Genomic DNA, 13,414 nt, shown 5'->3' on the forward strand with positions numbered 1-13,414 from the left:
AGCAGCTTTGCTTCTCACACCATTTCATGTTGTAAACAGACTTATCATCAACCTCACAAGATTTTCTCTTAGGAAAAGAAGAGAGAAATGAGAAAGGTGTTAAAGGTGCTACTTATTGATTTTAATAGTTTTGCTTCATATGTGAAAAGGTTCAGCCACCTTATGTCACAGATATGAATAGCTATAGGTAAGCCTAAGTGGTCTATAAAAACCAATTACTATGCAATTCTGAAAGTTTACACAAGCTAAAGGGAAAAAAACCCCAGAAATCCTGTAGGAAGCAAGCTCTAGTCTGCATGAAAAAAAAAGTAAATCTAAAGACTTATAAAACTGCAGGCAAGAACATGCAAAAAAGGGACCCTTTTGCAAGCAAAATACATTAATCAGTTTTAGCACAGAAAAATTTAATCATTCAGGGTGGATTAATTAATGAAAAAATCATACTGTGATTAAGTGAGAAGAGTGTGAATAATGTATCAGCATAAAAAATGTACTGTATTTTTATTTTCAAAAATGATGATTTCATGCATAAATTATGAGGAATCCATCTGGTTTATATTTCTCAACTCAACCAACCTGTCTGATGTTGGAAAGGATAAATTCTCCTCATACATATCCCCTTCTAAACCAAGACTGCTCCAGCTACTGCTGTTACCATTACTGCCAGGAGAAGAAGAGAAGACAGCTGAACTAGAAAAGAACAATAGCTCAAACTAGAACCTTCATTTTCCTTACAACTCTTTTGTCAAGACATTTAACGCAAGAGCACTGAAACTTTCTAGGTTTACTGCAACAAACATGACTCTCAGTGCCATCCAGAGCAGCAATGTGCACAATAATGCAAAACTAGCAGGTTTCAGTACACTGGTGAAAGTATTAATTTGTACTCATTAATTTTTCATATCAGTGCTAGCAGCAATTCTGTCCTCAGGTCTAAGCACATCACTTGTTATTTCTAAAAGCTAACAATTTCAAAAGGATTACTCAGAAGAAAATAGATTACATCTGTATTATTTGCTTAAGGAGCAGCTAACAGTTAATAAAATTATGCATTGTGAAGACAACTTCACATATAAAATCCTTCCATCTCACTCCAAAAACCCAGTAACCATCTCCATCAACTTGATGAGAAGGAATTCCTAGAGTAAAGCATTGTTTTTTTTCATTTTTAATATTGTTCTGTAAGTTGATCTTTTTAAAAAAGTAGGTTTTTAAATCTATGAAAACAATACTGAAGAGATTACTTCACTTACAGTTCACAAAAATTCTGCACTTATTCTATGACTACATTCAACCCACTGCAAGGAACTGAAAAAACTGAGCATGTTCTTACACTCGTTAATTTCAGTCATTATAAATAGCACAGTTTGTTAAGCCTGTCAATATGTACAACACTGAGCAACTCATATGATTAAATCTCATTCCCCCACTTCATACCACCCCCAGAGGATGTCTGGAAGCCTTCCAAGAACAGGACTTCCAAATATCCAGCATTCCTCAAGAAAGCAGACTGCCTACTAGAGATGGCATGAGAAGCTGTGGAGTAACTGCAGAGAAGAACTGCTGCAGGAGGATGCTTTCTCCACCTAAGTTTTATGTGACTGTTGAAGGTCATTTCCACTCATGGCAAACAGCAGAATCGGAGAAGAAAACATTTCAAGAGACAGACATTGATCTCTTTCAAGGGTTTGCCAGTAACATTATCACCTATCAGTGTCTCTTGCTCTCCAGCATGCCTACTTGGATCCCATTTTCCAAACAATGAACAGCAGGTTAGCAAGTCTACAAAATAAACACACTCAAATAACATGAAAAAAGTTTAAGAAGTTGCAAGTGCCTTATTCAGTACATTATTGTTTATTTAGACTACATGTCCAAAGAAAATTCAAAGAGTTCTCTTGTTATGCTAACAAGAAAAAAGAAACTTAAAGAGCAGAAGCTTCTGAAGAAACCAATTTGCAGAGAATGCAAACCTGGTCTAAAAAACATTTCTCGAGCTACTGCGTGAAACTATCACACTTAATATGAAATATTAAATTTGGCTTTAAATCATTAAATTACAGGTATAAAAAAAGTTAATATAGCCTATTGGTATCAATACTTTACACTCACAGTGTCTCCTTCACTGGAAGTTACAAAAGCAAAACAAAAATAGAAGTAAAAGCTCTGCTGGTCGGCAGACTAAAGGATAAAGAATTTGTCATCTAAGAGAGTAACCTCTGCACACTACTGTTCTGCTTAGGTAAGAGACAATGCACTTTAAAGAAGTCAATCCTGGGCTGAAATAATCATATATATTGAACTATACGATTGCAGTGAGGTATGAGAAAGAGATGAGACCTTTTCCTAATTAACAGCCAAATTAGCAGTCTATTAAATAAACTCCTGTAACCACAAAACAAGCAATAAACAGACAAAGGCATTGTAATGCCTCTGTAATTGTTCATGCAGCTCTTCAACAAGAGCCAGCAGAAGAATAACAAAACAAGCAAGAGGCTTCTGCTCTGAGTTATAACCCAACCTGGATGCTGGATGGAAAGCCTATGTCTATGCCTGTGCTTATACCTACAAATCAACTAGAGAGAAAGCTTAAGAACTTTTTAATTCTAAATTTAAGTCACCAGATTTAGGCATGAAAAGCTGAAGACACAAGCACTTCCCTGCATAACTAACTAGCAAGTTCCCTAAATACTTTTCATCTTAATGGAGCTGCCCACAGGATGCAGTGAATTAATTTCTTGTGTTGCTCTGCTTGTGCTTGGCTTTTGCTTTACCTGTTAAACTGTCTTAATCTTAACCCATGAGTGTTCTCACCTACACTCTTCCAATTCTCACCCCCATCCCACCTCGGCAGGAGTGACTGACTGCTGGGTGGGGCTTAGTTGTCAGCTGGGATTAAACCACAACAGGGTATTATTACTGAATCTGTGCTTGTTACAGGTCTCCCCCTGGCTATCTTTTTTTACAAAAGGCAACAACCCCAGATTCTTGCTTCCACCTGATAAAGCTCAGCAACACAGACAAACACACGTGCTGTTACCCAGCCACAATTAGTTCTGTAAGACCAGCTGATCAATTTGCACATGCCTGTTTCCTCCATCAACACTTTACTACCCAAATTATGCCTACCCTTCTATAACTAACATGTTAACTTCTATAACTAACATGTTAATGAGCCACAGATTTTCTTTCAAATTATAAAAATTACCTTCTTTTCATTTACATCTGTTTTGGGAATGATAAATCACAAATACAACAAAGGCACTACTGGTCCAGAATTTTTTTATACTTTTTCACTTTATCAACTTATCTATATTTTATTGTGTAACTGCCAACATAGTGAATATTCTCCCTTATACTCAGATTTTCATCATCATTTTCACTTGCACCATCATTTTCATAAGAGATGATGTTTTACTAAAATAACTCTGAGTTGATGCATTCTTTTACAAAATTATTAAGGTGCATGAGTGATAAATTGTAGTAGTGGTTTGATTAAATTATTTAGTTAAGCAAAACATGAAAAATACTGCAAACATTTAACTGAGTAGTTTCACATTGGTACCAAATAACCTAGTTGGATATTACATAAGTAAGCATGTGTCACATACTTTCTTTAATCGCAGCAATGATGGAAGTACTAACTAAAGAAAAAAATCTCTCTCCCATTTCTGCTATTCTTCAACAGAAATGCTGAACTTTTTCATATCAATCACAAAAAACTAAGTTTATTCATTCCTCATACATTCCTTCCATAGAAGCTGGGGCCACAACTCTCAGTATAATTCTCCCTGGAAAGAGGCAGAGACATTGCAAATTTTAGAACTGCCATTCTAATCTTTGTTAGCTATCAATCAGCCAGGAACAGTACAGTGAGAAGCTCTGTAGGAAACGTTACTAACTTGAACAGGTAAGTTCCAGTATTACACACCTGCAATTCTATGGTTGGCAGTATATAAATACTCCACCAATGTCAGTTAGAGCAGCTTATAAATTCCAGGTCCAAAAAAGACAAAAATAGCTGTAAAAGCTCAGCATGCAAATTAAGCTATTACTTTTTTTCAAAAATAAATGAATTTATAGAAAACATTTTCTCAAGGATTAGGTTTTAATATTTTAGAGCACAACTTATAAACTGTATTCTCAAGCTTTATTTTACACAACGTAGTTGTTTTTAAAATGCTTCCATCTTTTGCTAATACTTAAATTTTATATGTACAGTTTTACTTGATGTGATTCCCTGGCATCAATGACAATGCACTCTCCATATATTTTACAGAGTATGAACATTCATGGCCAACAACATTTTGTAGGAAAACAAAATCATGATATTAGAGCCATTTTTAATAAAAAAAGTCATTGTGTGTTGAAAACAAAAATAATCTCTTCTCCCCCAAACCCCAGGAGAAATATCACTTGATGACAAGTTATTTGATGTCAAGGAAACTGTTTAACTATACTAACATCTTTATAATTACCTGTCACTTAGGTGAAGAAAACTGCTGCTCTCATCAGGATGTTCATCTTCAAAACTTAGATTGGACCAACTCCCAGTGCTATCATCACCAATACTAAGACTCATCTGCTGGCTAACAACAGATTCAACAGAGTGAAATCCTTCTCTTCCAACAGAGCTAAACAAAAATTTAAGACAAAAACATCACTGCATTTCATGCTGATCTGTGTTTAGTTCATTCACAGCAATTTAACCCCATTCCAAAGACATTAAATTCCATTGGAAAAGAAAAGGTGGGAAATCCCTTAATTTGTGCCCTATTCTGAACACAAGAAACAGTGCAACCAAATTAATCTGAAACATCAACAGGCTTACATCAGGGATTGCTATGTGGAATTCTTTCATTAGAAATCAAAGAGAGTGGTACAAAGAATTCTCTCATTTGGAATATTATTTGCTATGAAGCACAGAAGGCACTGTAGCCTTGCAGCCTGTGTATCGAGGTACACCTGTCAAGCAGAAGACTTACCATTTCTAAACTTGTTCACCCTAGAACAGTTTGGCTATTTTCCCTGGCCTGCCTTCAGTACTAGCACTCAAGTAGTCTGCTACTGAGGGCAAAGTGCATAAGTATAAACTGGTGACTAAAATATTAGGATTCTATTTTTTAGAAAGTTTTCTGCAAAAAAATATTTGTTTTTCTCCTTCAAGAAAGTGTAGCAATGCATGACTTGTACAGAATTTTTCCCCTCAGGAAGTAAGTTTAATTTTTTTATCCAAAAACCAATCAAGCAACCATAACCCATAGAAGTTAATCTTTAGAAGACACTTTAAAAAATTCATTTAAAGAAGTCTGAATTCCTTATTTAAAAAAACAACCAAACAAAAAAACCGTACAAAATGAGAACATGCAGTTATGAACTAACTTTCATGTGCACACTGTGATTATCTATATATATGTATATATGAAGCAGTAGGAAGTTGAAGAAAAATGATCAGCCTACTCCCACATAGCAAGCAGCCACAGTAACATTCACTATTTAAAAAGGCAACCTTAACCACATCATTCCTAACACTTTGCTCCAGTGAGCACGAATTTGCACAAATATGTTCTTGAACTGGAACCCATCAGGGTAATAAAAAAGGTCATTTTTCTCATTTTTATTTACAGTTATACCAGCACCAGTTGTCTACATCACACCAGGCAGCTTCTCAAGGATCATATGCATTACATACCGCACACTAGATGACAATAGAAGAAACATTTATAAGTTCTGTCACAGAAAAAATTCTAATAACGCTTCCTTGCCCCAAATTTAATAATAAACAGTATCTCTTTGAACCCTGCATTTTGTTGTTGGCATATTCTAATTAGAATTTTTAAATAAAAGTGTCATCTTTGATACCATAGGTACAGAAAAACATCACCACATGACTTTTCTTTAGTCACACATCAAGTAAAGACTCAACCCTGTTGTGTAAAGACCAACAATATACTCAAGAGCACTTTTATCCTCTTAGTATTTATGTGTTTCATATCAAACCTTGAAAAATTTAGTTCGGTCCCACTGTAAATATTACTTCAAAATGAAAAAAAAGGGTACGGATTCCTCTTGAACCTGAAAAGATTTCACTATGATCACAGCACAATCAGTTTGAGGAAACAGTTGTTTGCAACAGATTTACTGTGGAAAATATTTCCTATTTATAAGCCTAATAAAGGAAACAGTATGTTACTCTTTGCTAAATACACAAGAATTTCAAAGTCAATTCCTTTGTTATTGTATTACTATTTTATAAGCTAAAGTGTAGTTTAGTAAGTTTCTTTTTCTTAAAGTAACAGGTTATTTTTCTTTTGCTTTTTTTCCTAGTAGTAAAGACACTATCCCAACATAGCCATAATAAAAAATGAAGTCTTCATACTGCAAAGCAATGGCTCATTTGACCAGCATCAGATGTTGAAGAGGAAGTATGAACGGGAAACGAACTTGGATTCTGTCATGGCTCATAGATAACAAAACCTGTAAGGATTAGTATGTACAACTATAGGTACTATTTTGAAGTTGAAACAAAAAGTTCCACTTATTAGTAACCTACTAGAACATATGTGCTGACATACATAGTATCCTTGGTTTCAAGCTCACACAGATGGAAAAAAGCATTTTTTCCCTAGTTCTGAGTAATTTAAATATAACCAGAAGAACAAAAAGAAAGCATTCAGAACATAAAGTGTATCTTTCTAAGAAAATATATCTAACATTCCTTCTGAGCACATATTTGTATTAACAATCCTTTTTCTGGTAAAAAATGCAACAATAAGAGAAAATTAATATTACCTTATGGTAACTGCCTGACCAATATTAGTCATAGCAGATGTCATTATTTCAGTAGTAAGGCTTTCAGCAAAACTGACTCCATCTTGTCCAATACCACTGTCAGCTGTCAGACTTGTGTAACTCAGCTCTCTTTCTGCTTTCTCTACGGCTGCAGTAGCCCCCTTGTCAGAAAACACTGTCCTCTGCTCTACATCAACGTGAATTTTGGGAATATCGAGCTGAAACACTCTTGAATTTTGACAGGCACCACCCAATCCAGAATGAAGAAAATGTCTCACTGGAATGCAGGATCCTTGTGCAGGTAGATGATGGGACATACTTTCTGTACAGTACCGATGTTCCTTCATACTGCAGCATCTACAGACAGTTCCAGGAAAAGGAGACAGTTTCTCAGTGTGCGAGAGCTTATCCCCATTTTTTCTGCTTTCAGCCACATGGAGAACAGCTGACTCTAAACTCATTTCTAGAGTATCATCTGCTACTTTCCTAGCATATTGTTCTATAGCTTGAATTATACCTTCACTGTAGCCATTTTCATTTATATTACCTGTACTATGATAGAGTTTATGATCTGGGGAGAAAGGAAGAAAAGTTCTAGAAAACCTTGTTTTAATGAGATCCCCTGTGACTTCATCAAATTCAGTCTTTTTATACAGACAGGAATCTGTGAGAGACTTCGGCAAACATGTTCCCGACATTTTCAGTTTCTTCCTGACATCACAAGTGATACTGTGAGCAAGGGATTCAGAAAAATGTAACAACTCTGTACATTCCGTTCTCTGTGTGCAGACACTCCTCTCAAACATTTGACCTTCACAGCGATGAATGCTGCTTTTCACTTGCTGTACTGCATCTTTATTCCCTGCTTTGGCCAGCTCCAGCTTACCATTTACCTGTGCATTTTGCCCAGGAAATGTCTTTCTGCTGTATCTGAGTTTGGTTTTTCTAGCAGCTTGCTGCAAGCCCGATTTGATAGACCTGTAAGCAAGTCTGCTGGCGTACTGATCCACCAGCAGCTCGGTGTTGCCTCCTTCTCTTTTCAGAATGCGGATAACATGATCTGCGTACTCGTCAGTCACACTTTCACAGCTTGGGTACTTGGAAGTCAAACCTGTCGTGCCTGAACCCTGTGGTAAAGGAAGCCCACATGAATCTCTCTCCCCCAGCCACTGGTCCTGTACTGGGCCACACCATTCTTTTGAATTACCATCTTTATCGCCTTTACTCACATAAAAGCAATCCACCTGGCAGTTAACCCGCTTCAACCTCAACAGCTTGCAATGCCTTGATTTCACTACTTTCTTGGCCTCATTGATGACTTTTCCTGCCATATCACCTGCATAATTCCACAAGGAATTACATGTCTCTTCTGGGATACTTACAAATGCAGTATATCTACATCTTTTCTTTTGCATCCCTAACTGAGCCTGCCTGCCAGCTTCTCTTTCATTAGTTTTACCACCTAAATGGGAAGCAGCCATTTCAGTCGCTACTGAAATTATGTGGCTAGCTAGGCTATCTGCATACTGAATTGTTTTGGCTGAATGCTCCCCTTTCTCAACAGGCACTTCAGAATGATCTTCATCTTCACTACTTTCCACTTCTTCAGAAAGCGACCACATGAGTTTCAGCATAAATTCCTCATTTTCCAAAGAGTCATGTTCAGTTTCAGATGAATCAGCAGTAGATGGATTGTAGGGTGTAGAAGGTGGTGTTGCAGGTGCAAATTCCTTTGCTAATTCTCCCTTGAGTTTCTTGGACAGTTTTCTTAGATTCCTTTCAGAACTACCTTGGCATGGTACTAGAGGAGTTGGTGGGGGTGTTTCGGGCATTAAACAGGTATTCCCATGTTTCAGGCTTGATTTTTCTTCCATCTGCAAAGCACTTTCACTGCCAAACATCTCTGAAGGCAAGCTATTTGCATGCAGAAAACAATCAGTCTGCCTGTAATTCAAAGCTCCTGCTGATAGTTTCTGGGTATCACTTTTTTTGGAAGGCTTGTTTAAGCATGTTATTGAACAGCTTCCTGTGTCAGTACAGTCCTCTAGAACATGCCTAGCAAAAGTCACAGTGGAACAAGGCGGTGGTGATTTTGAAGAAAAATTGTTTCCTTTTTGTTCTTGCCAACAATCTTTAGATTCTAAAATACACTGAACAGAATGAGTTGGAGTAAGAAATTTACATGGATTATTCAAAGGCAACTGTTGTTGTTCCACAATTATAGAAACATTACTTTGTTTCTCAGCCTCTTGCTTCTTTATCACACATTGCTCTTTTCGATTGGTATCTCTGTAAGCCTGTGAGCTCACATTACATGTTAAATTCTCACTGGTGTTGCATAACACAGTTTTACTTTCTTCCACAGATTGTTTTATGACATATTTGGCCAAATGATCTGCAAACATGCTCTTGGGAGTGTCTTCATCAGTACCTTGCACATTAGGTTTTTTATCTATTACTCTTCTTGTTAAAAAATCTGAATACTCTTCTACTGCTTTTGTTACCCTAGATGAGGTTATGGTTTCATAAGCTTCATTTACTATCATATCTACCATAGTTCCAGAGAAAGTATTAATGCCTTTTGACCCACTTGTTAATTCTGAATTATTGTTCATTCCAGATCTGTTGTTAGTTAGTTTGGTATCGTTCTGGTTACAGAAGAGGGATGGAGTACTTTCCATACTTTGACCGTGATCCGAAGTTAGATAAATATTTCTGAAAGAAGCAACTTCCTCCTCTCTCGTTCTGCTTGAGAAAAATGGATGAGTGGAGTCTTTGAATATTTTTGTACTGTCCTCAGCATTTGGAACAGTGGATACTTTCACTTTGTAAGCATCAGAGGAAACCTGCTGCTGACAAAGGGCTCTTCCAGCTAAGGGCACAGGTATTGAACTCACAACACCAGAGGTACAAAATAGAGCCTGCTGTACTGTATATTCCTTCTTGGAGTCTTGGATTGGCTTTTGTGCTACCCTATCATTAAAATTAGGAGAAACTGTGGAAGTCTGTGTTGACTCTAACATACTTTCTGCACTTACATATTTGATATTGTCCATGGAAACACTAATGGCTGCTTGTGTTGTGAAGGTCACATCAACCTGAGATAGTTCAATAAATGCCTCCTGAATGACAGATTCAGACAAATCTCGGGCATAGGATCTTACCACTTTGTTTTCATAATCAAATGATGAGGACTGTGCAGTAGGTGTTGATGGATATGAAAACTGGCATACTTCCATGATTCCTTCAAACACAAGTTCTTCAGCGAGATCTGCTGCAAACCGTGCAACAGTGTTGTTAAATATTTGTTTCTTTACCTGACGCAATTCTTTCAAAGCACTGGTTATAGCTTCGCTCACCAAAAAGTTTGCTATGCCATTAATGGCACGCTCCTTCAGTGAGATTGCTCTACGTCTTCCAATCTCATAAAAAGCCATTTGAAAGACTGAAGAAGTCAACCTAGCAGCCAAATGGCAAAGTGCATTTGTGCATGAAGAAACACCTTTTTGGAGGTCCTTAAATGCACTGCCAAAACTTTTTTCAACCAATTCAGTTGCAAACTTTTGAATGCTGTCTCTTATCATTAGTGACTTATGTTTAGATTTTGTTTGCTTCTCTGGTTCCTTACTAGTTTTCATTTTGAGATCTGTAGCTTGCCGCCTCTTCTCTTTTAAAGTCACCCTTTTGTGTTTTGAATCATTCTCTGCACACATTTGTTCTGACGAGGACTCAGAAAAAAGAACAGAACCCAGTATTTCACATGAAACACTGTCAGCATATGCTGAGTAGCTGTTATAGGCTGCACCACGGTGACTTTGACCTGTCCCCTCTCTGCCAAAATTAATTCGACACAGGCATTCAGAGGAACCGCAGCTCCCCAGGGGGCTGAAGGCTGATGTTCTAATGGGGCTGAAGAAGCCTCCATTCTCCTCCCCTGATGTTCTAACGGGGCGAGGGGAATCCGGGACCTCGAAGATGCTGCTGTACGGTGACTCCGGCTTACGAGGAGTTGGCTTCTTTACATTGGCTGGCAGAGTGGGACGATCAAACTTGAATTTCTGAGGGTTCATTGCAATGCTTGTAGAAGACAATTTTTCATGTGCAGTCTTCCTTTTCTGGGCAGGATTCCCTAGGATGGGATCCCTAATAATTTTACAGGAGTTTTCCATGGTTTGTTCCAGCTCATCAAACCGATCAAAACTATCAAAAAATTCACTCACTTCTGAGTCTGAATCCTCTATACCATCTTTTACTACTGGAATTTTTGGCAGCTGAAGTTTTGCCTTCAAGCTTTTTTGATACCCTTCTTCATCTAAGAAGATGATGGGGCTTGGGCTGGAGCAATCTGATTCAGACGATTCAGCTGGAGAGGACGAAAACAATGTTTTACGTAAAAAATTAACTCCTTGTTCAGAAGGATTATATGGCTTATAGAAACTCCTTTGTATCCAGGGATCAGAAATTGAGGTTGTAACTGAATTCTTTACTGAGGACCGCTCCTTAAGTCCCAAAATATCTATCAAAGTAGAACATCTGGCAGATGATTTTTGACGTGCAGAACCCACAACAATCTTTGAGTCAATAGCTTCTAAACATTGAGCAGGGACAGTCTGTGAAGCAGCATCTCGATGGTTTTGAGAAGAAAAGCTGCATGTACCTGAACAAAAAATAAAAAAGGTAAAAAGAGATTGCTTCAAAACCAAGAATTTCCACAGAACTACAGCAAACTGAGCAGATTATTTAATGGCAACTTCTGGGTTTACTATTGTTGCAAAATGCTAGCTCATCTTTCATGATTAAAGCAATCTTTCATTTTCTTTAAATCCTATTATACAAATCTAATCACTGACAAATTAATGTATCTTTTAGCACATAAAGTAGAACAAGATTTTATTTGATATCCATCTGACACTGAGCTTTTGTCCATGAGTTGGAAAACTGCTGCGAAAAGAGCAAAAAAATAATTTTTCAATTGCATAATATCCCTTTACAAAGCATGATTAATGTAAAAATAAATTACAATTTACTTACATTTACTTTTTTATTAAATCCTAACAGCCTAAATTTCAAATACCAACTTCTACAAGTGTGCAAGGACTTACCAGCACTTGGTATCTTTGAAGGTTCGTCTTCCTCTAAGTGTTCAAAAGCAGTGACAAAATCATCCTCAATTGAAGAAACTGACTGATTGGTGTCATCATCTTCTCCATGGGTGGTCTCTGTTTGATGTTTTTGTGAAGAGTTGATTTCCACTGCATACCTTATGCCTGCAGTATACTTGCTTAGCAAGGTGAATATATAATCAGCTTTGATCCTTGGGAATGAAGGAGACAGTCTCATCACACAAAACACTTCAGGAAGCTGATTCTAGAAAAAGAGAGCAACAAGAAAACAAACACTGCAATCTTCAAGGGATTCATTCAATCCATTTTTATGAAGAGCAAATAATTTTAAAATATTTTAAATACAAGGAAATGAATTCAACAGTTTGTGTAGAGTGACAGCTAGAATGACCTTTTCATTTTTGTAAGGTCTGCATTCTGAATAAATCACTGCAATAATGTTACACAACCATGATTACATGTACCCAAGAAGCTATTAAAGAATTCATGATAAAAATTTGTGGAGGAACACAGTATTTCAGAGCATGTTTATGCCATATAATATTTCAGTTTACAGGATATCTGTTTCTTCGAGGTACCTTTAATCTTATATGCTATGCTTGTAATTGGAAAGAATTTAATTAGCATGGTAGTAATAGGAACAATATAGAAATAAAAATAATAGAAATTTTGTCATTAACAGCATTTATAATTTTTTTTAAGAAAAGCGATCACTGAGTTTTATGAACACTAGACATTCTCTTAATTTTGGGCACCTCTGTTTCAACAAAAAAGTCTGCTGAAGATGAAAGCTATCTGAGCAGAGCAGAGATAGGTAAGTTGACGAATTTCATATTCTTTCCAAATTGCCAGTGAAAGGGACTATAGCCTACCAGAAGCACAGGTTCAGCACCATAATTAAATATTTGTTAAGTATTTTCTGTAAACAACACAATACAGTTAATTTTCATGAAACAACAGAAATATAATATTAATACTACTGTGTTTAAGATGGCCCAAAACCAAAACCAAGACAGGGTGCAATAAGGCTAAACTCTTCAGAAAGCAAAATGTAATGCTTCTGACATGCAAGAAGACACAAAAATTTTACCTGATGTTTCACGACATAAGGTTTTGCCAAGCTTTTCTTTATGTCTTTTAGAAACACAGCCTCATTTTCTTTTAGTTTGCGCAACTGGAGAGATTTCAGAACATCTGGAAGCTCTACAGAAACTGTTGATATCTCCTGAATTTAAATAAAAAACATTGAGAATACAAAATCAAAAAAAGAGCAGGCAAATGACAATGGGGTTGATTTCATACCTCCCCTAAATCCTAACAGCGGCTAATTCTGGTAAAGTTTTTCTTTTCTTCCCTATTTCTTACTCTGTCCCTCACTTACTCTCTCAAACTGTGATGTAAAGCTTGTGTGAACAAGATTTAACTCAGTTCATACTTGGAGGATGCTTAAAAGTCATGAAGCAGAATCTTGAAAGTGCTGAAAAGCAGCTGCACATCCT

General features: G+C 36.8%; 1 protein-coding gene across 1 annotated transcript in view; it reads right to left on the reverse strand.

The window, feature by feature from the left end:
- Window positions 1-13,414, reverse strand: part of AKAP11 (A-kinase anchoring protein 11) — a 43,729-nt gene that overhangs the window by 11,680 nt on the left and 18,635 nt on the right. Inside the window, exons 5-9 of the mRNA XM_066545029.1 lie at window positions 13,006-13,140; window positions 11,895-12,159; window positions 6,793-11,449; window positions 4,479-4,634; window positions 577-690 (exon numbers count right to left, since the gene is read on the reverse strand). Coding sequence (XP_066401126.1) covers window positions 577-690; window positions 4,479-4,634; window positions 6,793-11,449; window positions 11,895-12,159; window positions 13,006-13,140 — 5,327 coding nt within the window. The remainder of the gene's footprint in view (window positions 1-576; window positions 691-4,478; window positions 4,635-6,792; window positions 11,450-11,894; window positions 12,160-13,005; window positions 13,141-13,414) is intronic.

This window comes from Molothrus aeneus, chromosome 2 (assembly GCF_037042795.1).
Source record: "Molothrus aeneus isolate 106 chromosome 2, BPBGC_Maene_1.0, whole genome shotgun sequence".
NCBI lineage: Eukaryota > Metazoa > Chordata > Aves > Passeriformes > Icteridae > Molothrus > Molothrus aeneus.